We start from the raw sequence: 22968 nt of genomic DNA, 5'->3' as shown, positions 1-22968 counted from the left end.
AACTCCCCCTGGAGTACCTTGTTCCCCATTGGCCCTATTTTTCAATTATAAAGGAATTCCCAATACTATTCTAGCATGTCCAAAGGTCAGTTGTCAATCTCCTCTCCAGTCCAGCTGGTGAATCTGGGAATCTTGAGGCAATGTTACAACTGTCTCATGTACACAGACAACCCTCTCCTCCTCCCAACAAATACCAACACATGTGAGAGATGCAACCATATAGCCAAACTGTAGGCTAAGCTCTCTCAACTCAGTACTGGCATAACCAGTCAGGAGGAGAAGGAAACCACACTCACTACAATTCCAGTCTCACATAGACCTACCACGACAGCAAACCAAACACGACAGCAAACCAAACACATAAACACACAAAAACATACTTGGAGGCTCTAAATATAAATCTGCCTAAGCAGCAGAGACCTCCAAAGCAGACACCCAAGCAACCGCTACCCCAAAACAAAACACGTGCAACACATATCTCACAAAGCCAGTGTGCCGAACAGTCACAGCCCTTAAGGCTAAACAACACACCTGATACACTTGTAATAGGTGACTCTATTATCAGGCACACTGACGTCCCACTCACCAAGCTGAACAAGGAGAAGGTCACGGTGAGCTGCCTGTCGGGCGCTAGGATCCGCCACATAACACAAGCACTCAGGTCACTCCAAGGCAAGTACAAATATGACTCAGTCATTGTCCATGCTGGTGTGAATGACCTGAGACGTACCTCCCTGGACTACATGAAAAGAGACATAGAGGAGCTCTCTGAGCATGTAGCCCAGGCCGGTATGACCCTGACCTTGAGTAGCATCTTACCCTCACCAAGAATGATGCCACAGTATGAAGACAAGATTATCAATTTCAACAATTGGCTTAAGTATTGGTGTCATTCAAAGGGGATCCAATGCCTGTCAGCCTGGGATGACATGCTCGACAAGCCACGATGCTTCCCTAGGGACGGCTTGCACCTGTCACCCCTGGGCTTTCGGATATTGGCAAAGGCTCTTGCTACCCCCATACTGCCTTTTTTAGGCAAGGCTCAAAAGACAAACCCACCTCCATAGGTATCACAAGGGATAAGAAACTAAGAATAATGCTACTCAACACCAGAAGTCTAAACCTCAAGATGCACGCACTCGAAACTCTCCTTAGCATGGAGAACATCAATATCTGTGCAGTAACAGAAACCTTGTTCAAGGCTCCCGAGAGCACCCCAGCACAACCAGGTTATACCTCATACCATGCTTTTCGGCCCCAAAACTTGGACCGAACCACAAAAGGAGGGGGAGTATCAATATTCGTCAAAGATACCCACACCTCCAGGTTGGTGGCACAGCACGAAGCATCAGAGACTATCCATGTGCAACTAACAGTGGGTTAAACTGCCTTGCAGTTTATAGCCTGCTACAGACCACCCTCCCAAACCCAGGAACCCCACTCGGCCTTCCTGAGAACACTAGAAAATATGAAGGTCTCTCCAAACACCATTATATTGGGTGACTTCAACTACCCAACCATAGACTGGGAGCATTATTCTAGCTCCAACACCCTAGCCCAAAGGTTCCTAGAATTTATAAACTCAAATGCTATGGAACAACTTGTTACCACTCCCACAAGAGGGGAAAACATACTGGACCTGATCATCACCAACATGGGGACTCTATGCTCCAGACCAGAAGTGTATCCCTCACTGGTAAGATCAGACCATAAACTAATCTCACTGGATATTCACATCCCAACCCCACCCCATGCCCAGGAAACCACAGTGAAAAAAGTCTCTAAAGCAAATTTCACACTCCTCAAAACCAAGGTGGAATCCTTCAAAGCCCCCAAGCCTGTGGATAATACGGCCCAGACCGCAAAATCCTTTATAAATGCATTCTATGAACACCTTCAGGAATGCATGGATCATGCAATCCCAAATAAAACCAAGACCCAATCCTCCAAAGGCAGATGTCCTGTCTGGTGGACCCCAGCCATAAACAAACTATACAATAGAAGGAGGAAGCTACTACATGGAGCAAAATCCCAAAAAGGGAAGGCATCTCTGATCAGTATTAGCAAAAAACTACGGGCACTCATAAAATCGTCTAAGGCCAGCTTCGAGAGAAAAATTGCACAGGACACTAAGGATAATCACAAGGCTTTCTTTAGTTATGTTAGGAACCTGGGTGGGAATTCCCAGATATGCTCAGAATTAGTCCAAAATGACAAAAAATACACTGAACCCACAGACATTGCCAACATCCTAGCTGACAGGTTCAGCGCAAACTTCTCCCCTCCCCACCAAAAGGGCTAATATCTATCCCAGCAGAGTGCTGCCCCCTGACATCTCAGATGCTCAGGTAAGAGCTGCCCTCTCCAAAGCAAGAAACACAGCATCAATGGGACCAGACGTTGTCCCGGGCTGTGTCCTACATGAACTCCAAGAAGAGCTAAACCCAAACCTAAAACTACTGTTCAATCTCAGCCTTACTACAGGATATGTACCCAAAGAGTGGCGTACAGCAACAGTGGTCCCTCTCCACAAAGGTGGTGCCTCAACGGATCCTGGAAACTATCGCCCCATAAGTCTCACTAGCTTGGTCTGCAAAGCTATGGAAAGGATCATCATGGACCTTATAAATAAAGATATTGGGGACCTGCAGACACTGGATCCTACCCAGTTTGGCTTTGTTAAGGGCAGATCCTGCCTCTTGAACCTGGTCGATTTCTTTGAAACAGTCACCAAGGCCATTGACAAGGGAAGGTGGTCCACACAGCCTACCTGGACCTCGCAAAAGCCTTTGATACAATACCCCACTCGGGCATTATAGATAAGCTCACCAGCTTAATATAAACCCCTATGTCACTAGATGGGTTGCAAACTGGCTCAAGGACAGAACCCACATGGTTAGAATATCTGGAGCCATGTCAGACTCCAAACCAGTTACAAGTGGCATCCCACAAGGCTCAGTCCTGGGACCTCTCTTGTTCGGTATATATTTCTCGGAGGTACAGGCCAACATGGAAGGACTGTGGCTGACCAAGTTCGCAGATGACTGCAAACTGGGCGCCATAATAGACTCTCCAGCCGACACAAGCATCCTCCAAAAGGGCCTCATAGAAACAGACAACTGGTGCCAGAGCCATGGCCTCAAGCTAAACGCCAAAAAGTGTATAGTCATCCCCTTTGGCAAAAACAAAGTGCCCACAAATTACCACCTAGGTGGTAATCTATTAAGTACAGAAGAAGTAATTAGGGACCTGGGTACCCAAGTTGATATCAATCTCTCATTTGACAACCACGTGGCCAAAGTGGTTAGAAAAACATTTTATATAGCCCACCTAATCATGAAGGGATTCACATCTAGATCAGGGGAGGTCATCGTGCCTCTTTACTCATCCCTCATCAGGCCCATAATTGAGTACAATTCCCCTTTTGGGATGTACCTTACCAGACACCTGCATCAACTGGAAAGACCCCAAAAGTACCTCACCAAGAGGAACAAGGGGCTCAAACAGATGCCGTATGCTGCCCGGTTAAAGAAACTCCAGCTCTACTCAGTGGCATACCGCATACGTATAACGCCATGTCCAACCCGGAATTAATGGACATGCTGCACCTCAGGAAATCCAAATCCCATCGAGCTACGCGCTCGAGGGACTTGAACCTCAGCTCTGAAATAAATAGGACATGCTGGAGGGACAGATTCATAACCCAGAGGCTCCCTTCACTCTGGAATAAAATCCCAGTCCAGGTTAGGCAGAGTCCCTCATTGACTCTCTTCAAGAGGAATCTTGATGAGTGGATGGGAGATCATAGGTTTACCCCGGGTATCACTTCTGTGTCACTGTTAGACAGAGGCACAGTATACTAACCTTGAAAAAGGGCATAGCAAAATTAATTTAATATGGGTGGTGAAAGCCATACACACTCTGGCTAGGCTTATAAATGCCCTAGGGCAGATAGCCTAGTATGAACCTATGAACCTATTCCTTTGCAGGACAAGTGATACACTGCTGACTTCAGCAGACAAAAACGCCAGTGCTTTCATTACTCTGTAACTTCCCAAAGCAGACTGCTTTCTGATTAACTTTCCCATTAGAATCATTCTGCAGGGTATCAATCTGCTAGAATAGAAAAAGAGCCTGTTCTGTGAATGAATTCTGATACAACATGGAGAAACTTATGCAACTATAGAGAACTGACACCAGACAGAATAGGATAGCATTCTATCATCCCAACTAAACATAGAGGTACTGATAGCTTACACATATCTAGAAGCTTCATCTGTTAACCAAGAACAAACATTTCAAAAAAGCAAAACAAATATAAGTAAATAACAATGTTAAGTATAAATGAAATGCAACAGAATGACAGGTTGATATTATCACATATGGGTAGCAAAAAAAAACTGAGAATAATATTATATCATTCCATAAACTATACACATATATACATATGTACTGCTTGATAGTAAAAGCCAACAAATAAGATGTCATTGTGAGTGCATTTGATATGTAATGATTACTATTGGGGAAGTAGAAAATTCAGTGGAGTTATATCAAGTAGCCCAATTTTTTTGTGGCTATAAAGAAAATGGCAGGGGGTGAGGGGACAGGATGAAGAAAAAAGTACAGTTTTATGATTTATTAGTTAGAAAATATTAGGAGTCAGTGCATATTATCTCAATATATGATCCATTAGTGAATTCCAATGTTTGTTTCGTTTTTGAGTATGGATTAAGAATCTGTGTGCTGTTATGTATCTAATAGCTACTTGTCTAAATCCATTCCAAGACAGCTGAGTTCTGTCCTTCCACTTCAGTGTAATATAATAATTTATAAGTGTGAACAGTGTAATTAATATTCATTCCTGTTGTTACTTTAGCTTCACAGGGGAATATATAGCAAATTTCCAGGATAATGTAGACTTCTCATATCTCATTTTGCTTAATCTGACTAAGTGAACAACAGCGTTTGTATGAGCATTTACAGCTCCAGAACATATGAAGTAGGTCAGCATTCTGGCTATCACAATGTGGACAAACATTTAAACCTATTTCATTCCCCTTATTTGTGTCAGGGTTAAGGTACGCATTATTTAGTATCATGAACTGAGTGTAGCTCAGTTTTATGTAGGGAATATGTTTGTCATGTGAACAGATTGAGTTATTTGGTCATTAGAAATTAGTGGATCTATGCCACGCGAGTATTTAGAAAATAGTATGTCTTCTTGGTACCTTATTGACATACGTTTATATGAGCTGGATATCATTTTCCTTCTCAGCGTTAGTGTTTTGGCTATGCTTACATCCTTCTCTGTAATTGTAGGATTATTTAGTATACTAGCACACATATCTCTGGTTTGTCTTAGCATAATTGGGTATTGTTTAGGCAGGTTCAATGTTGTTCTCAGCTCTGTGAGAGGTTGGTTCTTATAAGAATAAAGGTCTAACACCGTAAACTCCCTTAACAAGGGGTATGGTTTTAAGTTTAACATTTTATCATTAATCTTAAGATTAGGATTCATAGGTAGAGGTTGCATTATAATCAAGGCATTACATAAATTCAGTGAGTTTTTGCAATGCCTTAATTTTAACACCTAGTGTTCTATGTAATTTCAGGTTCTTCAAACTATTTTTGTCCAAGAATGGGACAGCTTGGGGATTTATTTTTAAAGATTTAACATAATTATAATATAAAGCTGTCCAAGTAGGAGACCATGTTTTCCTGCTTGGATTATATTCAGATATTGGCAGTATCCTGTTGGCTCTTATTATGTCGTACTATAATTTAAAGTCTGGAAGTGCTAAGCCTCCTTTTTCTTTAGGGGTAATCTGTTTTTTGTATGAGACTCTGATTGATTTAGGATACCATAAAACTTGGAAAGAAAGGAATGTAACTTATGAAAGAACTTAGTTTGTATTGGTATGTCTGTAGCATTGAATAAGTATAGCATTCTGGGTAGTATGTTCATTTTGACAGTGGCAATCTTAGCCAATAAGGGTAGATGAAGTTTTCCCCATATGTGAAGGTCATGTTGTATTGTCGACCATAGGTTGTTACATTACTTTGGTACAATAATGATGGGTCTTGGTGAAAGGTAATTGCAAGGTATTTCATAGTGTACTTAAATTTAATTTCTGTGAGTAGTGATTTTCTGGGTTTATTTTATAATTAGAGAATTTCAAGAAGATGTTTATAGGGGTTAAGATTTTCTCAATGTCAGAGCTGTGTATTGTAAAATATAGGTTCAGGTCATCTGCAAAGGCCGTAAAAGGAATCATTGTATTACATAAATTTGGTATTTGTTGGTAGGTTTTTTGTGTAATAAGTGGAAATAGTGGTTCAATGTATAAACTGAAGAGATATGGTGACAAAGGGCATCCTTGTCTAGTTCCATTTTTAATATCTATTCTAGAGAAGAATCTTTTATTAACCTGGAGTACAGTATGTGCTTTGGAGTATAATATTTTAATGAGTTTTATAAATTCTGGGGGAATGTTAAAGTATGGTAATACTGAGAATAAGATTTTTGATTGATTCTATCAAAAGCCTTAGATGCGTCTATTACTAGAGCAAGAGTTTTTCTGACTAGATAAGGTAGTCATAGCATCTAGTGGTATGGTGTTGTCATAGGTTTGTCTGTGTTCAGTAAAACCAGATTGATAGAGTGAAATTATGCTGGTTATCAAAGTTTTTAATCTACTGGCTTAAGATGGAGGAAAATATATTTTATGTCCACATTGATTAAAGATATGGGCTGTAGTTCCCAGAATTTTTAGGGTCAGCATTGTCTTTTAAGAACAAATATTGTTTTTGAATGTTTAAATGCTGATCAGTAATATTATTAATTATAAGGCAATTAAATACATTAAATAATATTTTAGAAGTCATTGGAATAAGAGCTTTATAAAATTCCGCTGTGATTCCATCTGGTCCTGGAGATTTATTTGACTTAAGATTTTTGATAGCTGTAATTACTTCTTGGGAGTGTGGTGGGAGATGTTCTCTCTGATCTTGTGGGAGTGTTGGAAAATTTAATTGTTTCAAGAATAATTCCATTTGTTGATTTATTATACTGTTGGGTTGTTCTGTATATGCATGTGAACATAGTTCCTCAAATAGTTGGACCTTGTCCTGATTGGAGCTGTAATTTTTATCTTTGTATACAAGTTTTGGGATTACTTGGAAAGGTTTTCTTTGATTTATTAGCTGTAATTTATATCTTTGTATACAAGTTTTGGGATTACTTGGAAAGGTTTTCTTTGATTTATTAGCTTGCCTAGAAATTTGGATGGCATTTGAGCCCATTCAGCATAATTGGCTATTTTTAATTCTTGAAAAGAGAGGTTATTAGCATTTAGAAGGTATGGTTCTTTCTGATGTAGAGCCATTTGTTTTCTATTTCTTGGCCGTAATTTTTTGTAATTTATTTTCAAGTTGAGTAATTTTGTTTTTGAGTGATTTCTACTTAGCTGTATGTTTTTCCTTATAATACGATGCTTTACTGATCATTATTCCTCTAATTGCAGCCCCTGTAGCGGCCCAATGGATATCAAAGGGCATTTGGGAAGAGTCTGATTGTATGAGAAGGTCATTAAGTATAGTCTCTACCTCCTGAATTATTTCCTCTTTAGTTAACAGACTGGGATTCAAAGTCCAGTTAAACTGATTAGTGTTGCTGTCTGTCTGTCTTTCCAGACCAGATAATTGTGAGTGTACTTTTGGAATGAACTGAGAAGAATCTTGTATCCGTATTATTGACCAGATAATTGTGAGTGTACTTTTGGAATGAACTGAGAAGAATCTTGTATCCGTATTATTTGCTATATCAAAATTCAAAAAGGGATTTGATATTAGGAAAAAGTCCAGTCTAGACCAAGATTTATTGCATTGGGAGTAGAATGTATATTTGCCACTAGGATTATTTTTTTGTCTGGATGTGATATGGATCAAAAAGTATAAAGTCTCTTTTTAACTCAGTGAGTGCATCAATCGCCTGTGAGTTATATGGAGTGCTAGTGTTTGATCTATGAGGGGGTTTTGAACAATGTTCCAATCTCCTCCTATAATACAGTAATGGTCAGGGAAATTTGATAACTTACAGAGGGATACTATGAAATCCTGTTGTTTTACGCATGGTGCAAATATGTTTAGAAGAAATATAGGTTTGTTAATATTTGGGGATTTGATCTTTATATAGCACCATCTGCCTTCCAGATCAGCATCATGTTTTAGGATGGTGTCTTGGAATGTTTGAGTGACAATAACTGCAACACCTTTGCTATTTGACTTGTCCCCCATAGCCACAATTATCTTAATCCAGCTTTTCTTTAAATCCTGACTCCACTGTTCAGTTAGCATGAGAGTCTCCTATATCATAATTATATTTGCTTTTGACTTTATTGCTAAGTGAAGCTCCTTTACATTCCAAGAGTATATTCCACATAGTACAGGGTTAATTTTTTTGCAAATGTTAGTGTGTACAGGCTTAGTTAGGTTTCCTAGTATTAATAAAAAATTAATTTGTATTATAATTTCAGCAAGCAGTACATCACCTCTTCACTTTGCCTACTCACATAACTACTTGGCTTAGAAGAGATTAACATTATATCTAAGAAGTATTTACTAAAGTGATACATAAGTAACCATGTAACTAGTAAATCCCCAGAGCAAAATGGTCCGAATATATGGTAAATCAGTTTAAAAATATCACATTGATAAGAGTTGAGATGCATGTCCATTCCCGTAGCACTGTCGAGCTATCGTCCAGAGTGACCAGGGATATAAATATAGTCATAGTAGGTAAGAAAGCCAGAAAAACTGAGTTGTTGCTAGGGTACTGTCATAGTTTTTAAAGTAATATATCTACAGCATATATACTTATTAGGTTGGCATGTGGTATCATAAAGGGAATCTATCCCTTTCCAAGACAAATCTAGCAAGCAATAGTCCACTTATTACTATAAAGGTAACACTAATATGTGCATTTCTATTACATTAAACACTCTAAACAAATGGCTTTGAGCGAAACAAACAGTAAGTTTCAATCCTCTTGCACAACAATAACTCTCCGATTCAGTGATGAATAAAAAGTTTCTCTTTAATAGCGTAGAACAGAGACAGACAAGCGCTTTCGCTATGATAAGCTTCCTCAGGTCTAGGTAAGGTAACATAAAAACTTTCATTTATATATACACAATCTTTACTATCAATTAGGCAATTCATTCTGCATTTAAAAGGGAAATGCTTGCAACTGTATCAAACATACTCTTAAAAACATATACATACTAGTTTATAAAATTATAAATGGGCAACCATATTCACAATAATATTATGATAAATGGTAAAAAATGTATTAGTGAATATCTATATCTATAAACAAATTCATGTCAATATAATCCAATTTATATTTATATTACCAAATTGTGTTGTAATAGTATTATGATACATTAATGATGGTATCTAATGAATATATACTAACAATAATACATAAATATAAATATGCTTAGATAAAATTTCCTATTCAATCTCATACCAATAAAATCAGTTAAAATCATACAAACACATGCAGGGAATATCACACATTGACCATCTAGCATAAAATATATTCACTAATAATGACATGTTTAAAAATGATGACATGTTTAAAAGATCCTAAGAGATATATATGTAAACATGTGTGTGCTAATGTTTCTAGATATATAAATATCTCATTATATACCACCCATCCTATCTGATTTTCCTCCTCTTTCTTAGTCTTGGTTTAATAGATACTCTCTCATTCAGACCTGATCCATGATCTGATCCAGTCATTTTCTCTATCCTCAGTATGGTTGTTAATATCACCTCCTCTCATATTAACGGGTATAACTTCCAATACTCTAAACAAAAAATGATGTGACGGATCATTATCAATCACATGTTTTGCTAGTGCATTATTCAGGGACCTCTTCCTTATGTTGTAAATATGTTCTCTATCCCTGAATTTCTACATAAAACTAGCACATTCTTGACATACCGCAAGATACACTATGTTTGAGGTCATGCAATCAGCTATAGTTGTTGTCTCAAAACTCTTTCCTGTATCAGGGTGTATGAAACTTGAACTCATATCTATATACATGCAAAAATTGCATTTGCCACACGGTATAGTGTTACCTGACTTGCTACTGTTATTGCTCATGTTAGTGTAGCATAACATTCTCTTAAGGTTCTTTTTATTCCTATACTGGAATTTCGGTATATCACCTACAATATTCTTAATGTCCTCATCTATTTGGAATACAGTCCAGAATTTACTTACAATATTCCTGATTATATAGCAATCTGATGTATAGGAGGTCGTAAATTTCACATTAGTGGTATTGTGTGTCCTTTTGTCCTGTCCATCACTAATTGCCTGGGGTCCAAAATAAGGTAGAGCACTAGTACATCTTAACTCGGGTATGTCTTTCAAGTTACTATCTACCTCTTGTCTATCGTAACCTCTCTCTAATAATCTATTCCTCAGGCTATGTAATTCATTACCAAATCCTTCATTAGTGGGGTTAAGTCTAGATGCTCTTATTCCCTGTCCTCTCACAATATTTTTAAAAACAAAGGATGGGTGCATACTCGATCTCATTAATAAAGAATTGCTGTAACAATTCTTTCTGAATATGCCAGTATTCACTAGTCCATTCGGTAATTTATCTTAATTTACTATCGGTCTCATGGGAGGATCTTTTAGATCTTTATGGATTTTCGGGAGTCCATGCATAATAGGTATAACCGGACTTCTAATATACAAATATCCATACAAATCTTACTTAATGCCACTAAGTGCACGATGATGAGAACAACTGCAGATTCAACAGAAGATCCCAAAAGTAAGGCTGAGACACTAGAAGAGACTGAATTGTATACAGGGCTTTTAAAATGACTGTAAACTGGTACCAAACTATAATTAATATAATAAATGCAATAATTATTCCACAATTTGCAAACTTGTTTTTTTTTTCTCTCTCCTTCCTCTTTTATCAACAGGAGGACATGGCAGAAGGCACTAAGGGTTAGAATACTATATACTCAGTAGCATAAAGGAGACTTTTAAACATAATGCATTAGATTAAATGACTGAGAAGTGAGTACTATGTAGCATGCTTTCATAATGATGTATTTTATAGATTAGCAAACAAAACTGCAAGAAATATGATACATTAAAGGCTCTAATTTTCTTTCTGAAATCTTACATCTGTTAACAGGATGAACAATGCTATATATTAAAGGTCGTGATTTACTGCATAACTGTTGCAGAAAAGTGCAACGTATAGCAGATATATTTAACCTATATGATGCTATATACTCATAGCACCTAATGTAGTGATATAACACTAACATTATAAAGGATACACTGGGGTGTGACAGTCTCCCCTCATACTGGGTTTGTGTTTGAAATATTTAGCAGAGACTGCAGGTGTAAATATATATATATATATATATATATATATATATATATGTATATATATATATATATATATATATATATATATACACACACACACACACAGTAACCTTATTTTATTGTAAAGATGCTTTTGAAATGATTCCTCAATCTTGTTTATACAGCACACAGGCTATTGGCAGTTTAAATGATTTGTTTAGAGTGAAATGGAAGAACAGTCACCTTTCTGGATAAACGCTCACAAGCCAGAAAAAATAAAGTAAAAACTAAACGGAAACACCTGGCTTTGAGCGAAACAAACAGTAAGTTTCAATCCTCTTGCACAACAATAACTCTCCGATTCAGTGATGAATAAAAAGTTTCTCTTTTTAATAGTGTAGAACAGAGACAGACAAGCGCTTTCGCTATGATAAGCTTCCTCAGGTCTAGGTAAGGTAACATAAAAACTTTCATTTATATATACACAATCTTTACTATCAATTAGGCAATTCATTCTGCATTTAAAAGGGAAATGCTTGCAACTGTATCAAACATACTCTTAAAAACATATACATACTAGTTTATAAAATTATAAATGGGCAACCATATTCACAATAATATTATGATACTCCCTCTGCGTCCCCTCCAGAAGATTTTTCTTTCTCTTGAGACTTTGCATTCCATGAGGGAACATTTCAAATGGGAGGGCCAGGATTATTCTGATTCTCGAGAGAATTCTTGTTTTTGCCTCAGCATAGGCCCTTGGCTATTCCTCCTGTACTGGATGTTGTTCAGGATGTATTTTCTGAGGCTGCCCTTAACCCAGATTCTCTGCCTCCTGCCCCGGTTAAACCAGATAGATACTACAGGAGTACTTATATAAGAGTCCTAGGGCTGATCCAGAAACTATTACTCAAGGCCCCAAAGGTGTTAGGGCTTCTGTGGTTAGGAATCCAGTTCCTCTGGACAAGGATGCTAGGGCCCTGATAGGTGGGGTAAAAACTGTATACCTCTTCTACTTTGGCTATGAGAGCTTTAAATTGTCAGTTTCATATGCTCAGGTATCAAAATTATTTGCTGGGCCAATTGAAATGTAAAGTAGATGCTTTAGCTGAAGGTATTGAATGTAAGGAGCTTCAGGATTTAGTGCATGCTTCAGACCAAGTTGGTAAGCATTCTTTGCAGTGTGGTTTTGATGCTTTACAGGCTTCTTCCAGGGTGGCTGCTACTAGTTCAGTTGTTCGCAGGCATGCCTGGCTTAAAGATCAGACCTTGTCAGAGCATGTTAATTATGGATGCTCCTCTACAATCTGATGTTCTTTTGGTCCTCCAGTAGAATTCTATGCAGACAGTTAAGGACTTTTACAGGTTCAGCCCCTAAGTTCAGTAGGAATTGGCCTGCTAAGGGATGGTCTTTCCGATTATCAACTAGGGCAGGTCGAGGGCAGGTAGAGGTAGGGCTTCCTCTCAGGGCCCTGTTACTTCTAGGTCTTTGAGTTCTTCTACCCCTTCTGCTGGGGAGGGCAGGGTCAGTCCTTTCGAAACAGACCCAATGACCTGTGTCTTCAGCTGCCGGACTCTGCCTTGCTGGCAGCTCCTCTAGGAGGAAAACTGGGACTTTTCAAAGGAATTGGCATTTGGTTACCCAAGACAAATGGGTATTGGACATAATAAATCGAGGCTACAAATTTTATTTTCACACATTCCCTCCTTTCAAAGGTATGCCGGATGTGCCTCATCAGCAAAGACTGGAAGCACAGACACAAATTTCTTCTCTGCTTCAGTTGGGAGCAATACAGGAAGTACCTTCTGCAGAAAGAGGCACAGGGTTTTATTCCCGCTTTTTTAGTGCCAAAGAAAGGAAATACTTGGAGACCAATTCTGGATTTGTCCATTCTAAACACCTTTCTGGAAATTCCAAAATTCAAGATGTTAACACTGCAACAGCTGTTACCTATACTGGGCAAAGATCACTGGATGGTGACTCTGGATCTCAAAGAGGCCTATCTTCACATTCCTATCAGGCCCAGTTGCAGAAAATTCCTGAGATTTCGGAATGGGAATTTGCATTATCAGTTCTCTGCATTGCCCTTTGGCTTGTCTATATTCACAAAAGTCCTGGCTCCAGTAATAGCTTTTCTCAGACTAACAGGAATTCAAATTTATCCTTATCTAGACGACTGTTTGATTCTGGCTCAAGGCAAGCACGAACTTCTTCAACATCTGCAGTATGTAATGACAGTTTTAAGATGCCTAGGGTATTCTGTGAACTAAATAAAGTCCAGTCTAGTACCCTCACAAGAGATGTGTTTTCTGGGTGTAAGACTGAATACAGCTGCTCAGATGGCATTTCTTACCCGACAAACAAAGAAATCTTCACCTATACTTCCAACAGCTATCAGTAATATCCAGGCTGACTGCAAGGACAGTCCTTCAAGCCTTGGGGTTCATGGCATCTTGCATTCTAGTACTTCCCAATGCCAAACTGCATATGAGGAAGCTACAATGGTATCTCAAAAGCTTGGACTCAACACAGCCACGATTTGGACACTGTCATTCGATTCTACCTTGCATTCAGAAAGAATTTCTGTGGTGGGCTCAGGAATGTCACCTAAACAAGGGGCTCTCTGTGACCCAACCAGAGGCAAGTCAGATATGGACATAGACGCTCGGAGTCAGCCTGGGGAGCTCATTTCAGAGGAAAATGGATTCAAGACCTTTGGCCCCCAGAGCTACTTCACTTGCATATCAACATGAAAGAGATGCTGGCAGTTCAATTTGCTTTGGAAGGATTCAAGAGCCTACTTCAACCAGGACTGGTGTTGATTCAACAGACAACATAACTGTCATGTGGTACATCAACAAGCAGGGGAACTCATTCTTACCTCTTTGCAGACAAGCAATGCTGTATGGGAAACTGCTTTGAATCTGCACATCACTCTTCGAGCACAGTTTCTGCCAGGAGCACAAAATTCTTAGCAGATGTTCTGAGCAGACAGATTGTGGATCCTCACGAATGGAAATTGGACCCTCAGGTATTTCTTCAGTTGACCATGGCTTGGGGAACTCCAGACATAGATCTGTTCGCTTCTCCTCTGAATTTCCAACTGCCACTGTTTTGCACAAGGCTGTTTCATCCAAAAGCCTGGAAAATAGATGCACTATCCTTCAGTTGGAGCAACCTTCACGTGTACGCTTTTCCTCCTTTGCCTCTTCTTCCAAAGGTGCTGTTGAAAGTCAGGAGGGACAAACCTTGCATGATCCTTATAGCACCGGATTGGCCTCGCAGCATTGGTACCCTCTGTTGAGGAGCTTAATTCATGGAACACCTTGGCCATTACCACAGATTCCTCACTTATTGTCTCAGGAAAACAATCATTTTCTCAATGTCAAGGTGCAATCCCTACACCTGACAGCCTGGCGCATTCTGTTTTAGAGAAGGAGGGCCTTCAGCTCCCTCAACAAGTTTTGGATGTTATTTTGGAAGCCAGGCCCTAGTACTAAAAAGTTTATGCTGATAAATGGAAGAGATTTTTCTTTGGAGTTCAGCTAAAGTTTGATGTCAAATTGCCTAATTTGAGTTGTACATTGCAATATTTGACTATTTTATTGGACAAGGGTTTGTCCTTCTCTTCTGTAAAAGTGCATGCTGCAGCTATTTCTGCTCACTATGATTGTGACCCTCCTTTATTTTCACATCCATTGGTTAAACAGTTTCTTAGAGGGGCAAAGAATATAAGACCCCCACGGAGGGCTCCTACTCCTACCTGGGATCTTAATTTTGTTTTGGAAAAGCTGACTCTGCCTCCTTTTGAACCTGCAGCTATAGCTGAATTGAAGTTGTTGTCTTGGAAGACTGCTTTTTTATTGGCTGTTACTTCTGCTAGAAGGGTATCTGAATTACAGGCCCTCATGGCAGTGGAACCTTTTCTGATTTTTCACAAGGACAGAGTTTCCTTACTAATCCTACTTTTCAGCATACAGTGATTGCTAATGTGGCATTGAACCAATCTATACATTTGCCTACTTTTATGCTAACCCCCAAAATGAAGGGGAAAAAGTTTTGCATTCTTTGGATGTACATAGGCAGTTAAGGTATTATTTGAGCAGAACCAAAGAGTTCAGAAGATCTCAACAATTATTTGTTTCATTTGCTTTGACTTCACGAGGGAAGGCTGTCTCGAAACAAACTATTTCCAAGTGGATTGGCCATTGTATTGCTTTTTGTTACTCTCATCATGGAAAGGATGTTCCAGTTGGGATCAGGCCTCATTCTACTAGGGCTACGCCACCTCTACTGCTTTTTGAGAGGGGTAGCTAATAAAGACATTCTAGAGGCAGCTACTTGGAGTTCTGTACATACCTTTACAAAGCATTATCATTTACCTCTTTATTCTAGGTCTAGGGCTGGGTTTGCCACTGCAATCTTACAGGGCATGTTAGCAGCTCCTAATGCTATTTAGTTGGCCAGCCTCCCTTTTTCCGTTGCTCTGGGATTCTACCCATATGTAAGGACTGCAGCAATGGGAGACCATAAATGTAGATGTTCGAGGATCTCCATTGCTGCAGTCTCCTTCCCCCTTTCTTTTTAGGTTGGGGTTTGGGTGGTGTTTTGCATTCTGACGCCTGAGGCAAGAAAGACTGAGGTTATATTTGTACTGGCACGCTGACGTCAGTCTCTCCGGCCGGCGGAGCGATACTGTTTCTAGCCCTTGGTATTCGGGCTGATTGTGGACAGCGGAATACCCATATGTAAGGACTGCAGCAATGGAGATCCTCGAACATCTACATTTATGGTAGGTACAAAACTGTACTTTACCAACATTAAAATAGGTAAAAAAGTGCTGGTTTCTTTAAATATCGAATGATTACAGAGTTGAAAGGTCAGGCGGCCCTCATGGGAGCGTGATTTGCACATCTGCATACAACAGGGCCTCGATTTTAATTAAGAAAATGTCCGGAAAGGAATTTATTCCAAAAATAGGTAAATAGGAGTTAAGGTCAAAATATTAATCGGAGACAATCAAGAGGCCATTGGAATATGATTTTATAGTCAGTTGCTGTTTTTGCCTTCATTTGTGGGAACTTCCTTGAAAGCATTCATAAATCCTGTTTTGGCTTCTTTTACTGCACAGGCTGAGTATTTGGCGCCATTATGCAGAAAAGCAAGCACATTTGGATACTTCATCTGGACTTTTATGCTCTTTTGAATCAGTTAAGTACAAAAAAAAAATAACGTCCGTCTTTCTTGATTTATTTGTAAAGGAAGGTCTTGTGTAAAGTATATTTTATTGCCATTCCACTTTATATGCCCCCCCCCCTTTTTTTTGCAGCTGACAGAATTTTAGCTACATGTTGATAGTTAAGTAGTTTAATATAAATTTGCCTTGATTTATCCATATTGGGTGAAGGTCTGAGTGCCCTATGGGCTCTTTCAAATCTGTTTTGCCAGGTGCATGTTCTCTAGCAGTATTTCTTGTATATGTTGCATTAATTTAGATTATTCAGTACTTTCCGGAATATCTCTGATGATTATATTATTTCGTCTAGCGCTTGCTTCTAAATCTATAACTTCTTGTAGGAGTTCTCGAATGTATTTTGTATATTTATCAGAGTCTTTTCGAAGTTGGTCAATCTTAATTTCATTTTTGAATACCTTTTCCCCCATTATTTCCATCCTGTTGGTTATCGGAGCAATAGAGCTCCCAAATGTTGAGTTGATCTGAGAATTTTTGAATGGCCTTTTGGACTGGTTGTAGGATGTTTTCAGCTCATCCAGAATCGTAGAATGCTCTTGTTTAGCTTTAGTGGTAGTTTTACTGGTTTTGTGCATCTTTCCAGTCCTAGGTTTCTTAGTTGCCATGTCTTTCTTAGGTGAAGTACAGAAAATTTGTTTCTGGTAACTTGTGCATCCATGTTGTCAGGTTCATTAGACATCTTTTCTTGACTTTTTATTTTCAGTGCTCTCAAGTTTTATTCTTCCGAAGATATTTGTCAGGTATTCTCCTTTGTTGGGTTCAGCAGTTTAGTGCAGTCGGCCTCGCAATATTAGTCAGCAACATGTGCTTGCCCAGATCCAAATTAATCGTACTTTTTAAGATGAGGTTGTGGTGTTTATATATCCAGTATTAGCTCGTGGTGATGTTTCTTTATCTGATGGTAGTATTTTGAGTTAAGTAATTCGTCTCTGTACCTAAACATTTAGTTACTTTTGTTTTTCCCTGTAGGAGCTAAGTGGATACCATGCTCATAGTGTAGCAGCCATCTTGAATCCCGTTAATGTTGAATTGTTAATTTCTTCAAGTACAAAATCTGCATTCTGCTATTGTGCCATCATCAACATTATGTATTACGGTAGTACAAGGGACAGAATTACTGTGATTGTAGTATTTAGTAAGCATGCTTACACTAGTGAAATCACAATATGTTTAGAAACACAAAACTGCTCAATGTGAGCACTTTATCTGAGGGAGGAAAAGCTCTCTGTTGGTCTCTCTCCAATAGTAACCCATGTTCCAAGATTGACACACCACACTCTCTGTTGGTCTCTCTCCAATAGTAACCCATGTCCCAAGATTGACACACCACAGGCAGGTGGGACAGAACAAGCTAGGGTGAACTGCACAGTCTTCTAAAATCCCTCTAGAAAGTTTGCCTGAAGTAGACATTCAAGCAGAGGTACATACAAATACCAATAGTTCCGCAATTAGTGATTACTATTGCCAAGCACTTTGTTAATCTTGACACACCTAGAAATAGTCACCAAGCACTTTCTTTTCTTGGCATTACATGTACTGTCCCCTCTCCCTTTTCTGTACACATTTCATAACATCTTGAGCTAGGAGGTCCTCTAACAGAGATGGGACAAAATGGGTTTGTTAGTTGGACTCTTAAGAATTTAGATCTACTTAGGAACTGGGAGTTTGTACAGATTTCAAAATGGTTAGGACCCAGTGGACTTGGGTGATGGCCTCACAATCCTGCACAAAGCTGTATAGGCAGCTCCTTATTTTTATGGGAAGAAAAGTAGCTGGAGGAGGGAAGATGGCGTTGGAGAGACAGTGTGGGTATTTTACAAGAGAGGAAGGGATGAGTGTGGACTGTGTCAAAACTGCTCCCTCTGGGTATTATAGTCCTCTGGGCCTGGTGGCTTATCCTTTTGCTCTGCTTACTGTTTTTTTCAGTAGCATGTTTATTTTCCCTTCTGAGATCTGCCTTTTAGCATGGCACATTCAGGAAATCTGTCTTCACATGGTCTGGCAGAGTCTGGGTCCTCCTGTTAAGTGTGTTAAGTGCATATCCTAATCATAGTGCCAGTAGCTGCTGCTGCACTGTATGATGAATCCAATGCACCACTGCCACATTTCATGGAGTGTTTTCCAACCTGAACACTGAGGCTGCACAGCTCACACATCTCATCTTTTCCAGTTCTTGTCCAGGATTTTCTCTCTGCCTTAGATTTCATCTAAGTTTATAGAGACTCAGCATGTAAGTCTGGCAGTTAACAGGCCCGACTACCAAAGTAGAACAGCTGCAAGTCTTTAGCAGCACAAAGCGGTCAAGCACCCTACTCTCCCTGTCAGTAGAAATGAGTCTTGTGATGAAGCCAAAGAGTTACCCTTGATGGAACCTAGGGGCATCATAGAAGAAACAGCAAAAGGGCTCTTACACAAAACTTTACAGGAAACCTGGACCACACAGCAACAAGCAATCATCCTTTCTATGGACAAAAAGAGAGATCTGGTTCCACTGATAAACACATCATCCTGTATTTCTAAAACTGGAAGTACTGCAACAGACTTCATCTCAAAACAGGCCTGTAAAGTCTCTGTATCTTAACTGGGCCTGTGAAAAGTATTTTGCCCCTCACTGGAAAGCTTCCTTCATCCTGCAAGGGGTGTCTCTAAATGAGACATCCTCATGTGGAGGTCCAGAGGATAGGGTGTCTTTGATGTCAGATTCAATACATGAGAGTAAATACATCTACTTTTTTTTTTAAATGTACCAACTCATCCACCTCTTAATCACAGATGTATGAATACTCTTCTTGATAGGTTCAATTTTCCTACTTTCAGCGGAAGCCCCAAATTGGCACCAACTTGAAAATATCATGGCACGTAGACTGGGATGAGGTACTGCTTTGTGACAAGCTTGCATACATTCACTTTGCCTAATTGTCTTTGGCCTCTACAACATTGTGGTAGCACCTTACAGGCTTTGGCCTTTGGTCTCTGCTAAACTCTTCTTTGCAAGTAAGTAGGATCAGAATACCTACTCACCAGTAATCAACAACGATATGGGAATCAGATCCAGAGGCCTTCATGGAGGCTTCTGGACCAACAGACAGCACCGCAGATTCAGGTATTCATAAGGACATTGTAGTATCTGATACTTTGGTGGTCTCCAAAGGGATCGTTCAAGATGTTTCGGCAGTAACCAGGTCATAGTATTGGAGTCATGATTCTCTCCAATATCAGTGTTATCGGGTCTAGGACCATCAGATTCTGAAAACTGTCATCTGTTTATTTTCATTTCTCCTTAGGGCACTTATCCAAGAATTTACATTTTGAAGAGTGGCTAGCAAAGGTCTTGTACAACACCATGGCAAAGTGAGACCAAACATGTAACTTCCTTTCAGATAAACAGTTATGGACAGATTCCTTATTGCCCTCTGGTTGAATCATGCACATTGCAAACAACTGTCCAAATCATATTCTGGGCCTACACAGAACAAACCATGAAAAAAAGAAATCCTTGTGAGAGATTTGATTCCCCACAGTCAATGCAGTTATAAGAAGCATTATCACAGAATCTATAAACAATAGTCAGGCAAACAAAGAAATTTTTTTCCAATGAAGAATTTACCTGCATCCCTGGAAACAGAACCGACATATCAAACTGACAATGTTTGTAAAAGTAAGTATTAGTTTAAGGGTGTGCACACTTGTGCAACCAGCTTATTGTATGTTTTTTTTTTTATTTGTTATATTTTCCCCTAACAGATTTGTTTGTTTTTGAATGGAATTGTACTGGTTATAGGTTACACTAAAGGTGAGAAAAGATTTGAAATAATTTATTGTGGTCTCATTTTTATATATCACAAAAACCTGGCATTTTAACAGGGGTATGTACACTTTTTATATATGTAGCCAGTGAGGATAGTCAAGATCTTAAATTATTTCCATGAAATGGGCTTCTTCAGAAAATGAGCACTACCTTAACTGTCTAGCAGTTCAATACCAAGGGTTAAGGCTACAATTTACTAGTAAGATTAATCCTGTAGTTCTGGGTTTCACCCCTCTTCAGTCTCAGTGTACCTAGTGTTTGTCTGAGCAAGTTATTTAACCGAATAATGCTTGAGTCATTAACGAGGATACTGCATCCTACAGGTTATCCCAAAGAGTACTGTAGATGGGGAGAAAGTGTACACAACTTTGTAGCATAGTACATCTATGCTTTTCAAATGGGAAACTGAGCAAGAGAAGAGAGATAAAGACTTCCTTAAATACATTTAGTAGTTTACATAGAGTGGAGTAGTAGATCAAAGCATAACCATGAATATGTGTGGGTATATGAACAAACTATGTGTGTATGCATGCATGGGTGGATGGAAGTGTGTATCCCAGGACCCAGTCACAGAGGGAAACTGAGGGGCTCGGGATTCACCAAACTATCAGGGATGACTCCCCTTACCATACAATGGGCTATGTCTAAGATGAAAATTGTATCCACAGATGGAGTAGGGTCAGGGATGGGAATCAAGCTTTGACAGCCACCTCACTGCAGGCAAAATAGGTGTCAAATAAGAAGATACGTCTGCTGCTTTTGACAGCTGTCAGACCATACCTAGGCATATGCTGTTTTTTTTTTTTTTGGGTAGGATAGTTTTTTTTTTTTTTATTGGGGTAGGATAGTTGTGTGTATGTAGCTTTATGTGGGTGTGCGCCTTGGGGCATGACTGGGAATGTTTGTGAATCTCTCTATGGTTCTGTCCCAAGAGTGTGTCTGTGGGTGCTCTGAAGCACAGGGTGGTAAGGTGTTCCTCTATGCAATTCGGATATGGTCAAATGAGGGACTCGTACTTACGCAGCTTTCCATTAATGAAAAGTTGCGCCGAAGGAATCAAGCAGGATTGTGACCCGCTAAATATTGGACCTGGACAGCTTGACCTTCTCAGCGCCGATCAAACTCTCCTATTTCTTTGATGTGATCCATTCCCACACAGGTCAACATATAACACAAATGTTTTTGTTTTTACAAAGATGCTGTAAGAGTTTCATTTATTTCATACCTCTCAAGTGTACCTCATTATGAGGAACGTACCTCATTTGAGGTCATAAAAAGTTCATGTTCCTCAAAGTTCCTCAAAGTTCCACATTGAAAGACTCTGTCACACATTCAATGTTTGGAACTTTTTTCAGTGAAATCCATGGTAAATAGAAATGAATCATATGAATTCATTAAAAGATCTTATTTATAAGTGAAACTAGCATATTTTAACCATCCCATAGCCTTCCTAGTTGAAGTTGTTAGTAAGCCATTAGTATGTGTTCCACATTTTGCCCATTTGTCCCACATTATGAAGGCTAGTGTACCTCATTTTGGAGATGGAAGGTTGAGAGCTATGATTTATTTATTTTAGTAAGTCAGCATGAACTACGTTATGGTGACCACGTCACGATGCAATATATACAACAAATTCCTTGCAAAAGTATGCCTTATGGAAATATGCAACTTATTAAAAATGAGTGCACCGCCCCTTCTCATTATTGCGGACTTCTGCAGGTTAAATACAACACACACGCATTTGAAATTCACACTAGCGATGTAACCCTGCCTCACAGAAAGATGAGGTAAAATAAAATACCGCCTGTCCGATTACAGTGGAGCAGTATGATTGCCTGTGTTTCTGCAATAGTAATTTCAGCTGCTTAACAAATGTATGTGCAAATCAGCATCATACAATTCATCAGAGACTTTACTGCACATCTGGAATGGATCCGTGCTCTGCAAAGTTACTCAGGTGCTTTCGTACCACGTTTTAGGGAATGTTTATTACTGTGTAGGAAAGAAATTCACTCAGCTACAGCCTCAAATCAGTAACTACTTTAAATTTGCATTAGGGTAAGTGCCAAAACTGACTGAAAAAATAGTACAACCATAACTTACCGAAGGTGGCAGTTTGGCAGGTCCAGGGCCGAAATTAACAACTTGTTTTGCGCGATTCTCCATCCTCAGTTGTTTCTCCCCCGTCTTCAACGCTGCCTTCTTTTACTGAGGATGAGTAACCTTTCGAAGCTTTCTTTTCACTGTACCAATGCACTACATAATGAAGGGAGAACACCTTGCATCTCATTGGCTGAATTCACATGGCGTTCCCGAGAGTTTTCGTTAACTGGATAAGAAATACATCTTTGCTAGGTGATTGGTTAAGTGATCACGGGGGTGGCGCGTGATCACTTTAACTTCATGCAAGCTGGAAGAGCGATTGCACCATCCAACAGTAAACGTGGTGATTGTTGGTATCCTAGAAGCTTCCTTAAGTACACTGT

The 22968-nt window shown here is 39.3% G+C and overlaps 1 protein-coding gene across 1 annotated transcript in view; it reads right to left on the bottom strand.

The window, feature by feature from the left end:
• The window catches only part of PSAT1 (phosphoserine aminotransferase 1), a 396801-nt gene extending 374062 nt beyond the window's left edge, over positions 1-22739 (bottom strand). Inside the window, exon 1 of the mRNA XM_044060876.1 lies at positions 22586-22739. Within this exon, the coding sequence (XP_043916811.1) occupies positions 22586-22648 (63 nt within the window). The 5' untranslated portion in view covers positions 22649-22739. The remainder of the gene's footprint in view (positions 1-22585) is intronic.
• Positions 22740-22968: the final 229 nt, after the last annotated feature.

Source organism: Protopterus annectens, chromosome 2.part0 (genome assembly GCF_019279795.1).
Source record: "Protopterus annectens isolate FY-2018-M chromosome 2.part0, PAN1.0, whole genome shotgun sequence".
NCBI lineage: Eukaryota > Metazoa > Chordata > Ceratodontiformes > Protopteridae > Protopterus > Protopterus annectens.
This window is presented reverse-complemented; position numbering and strand designations above follow the sequence as displayed.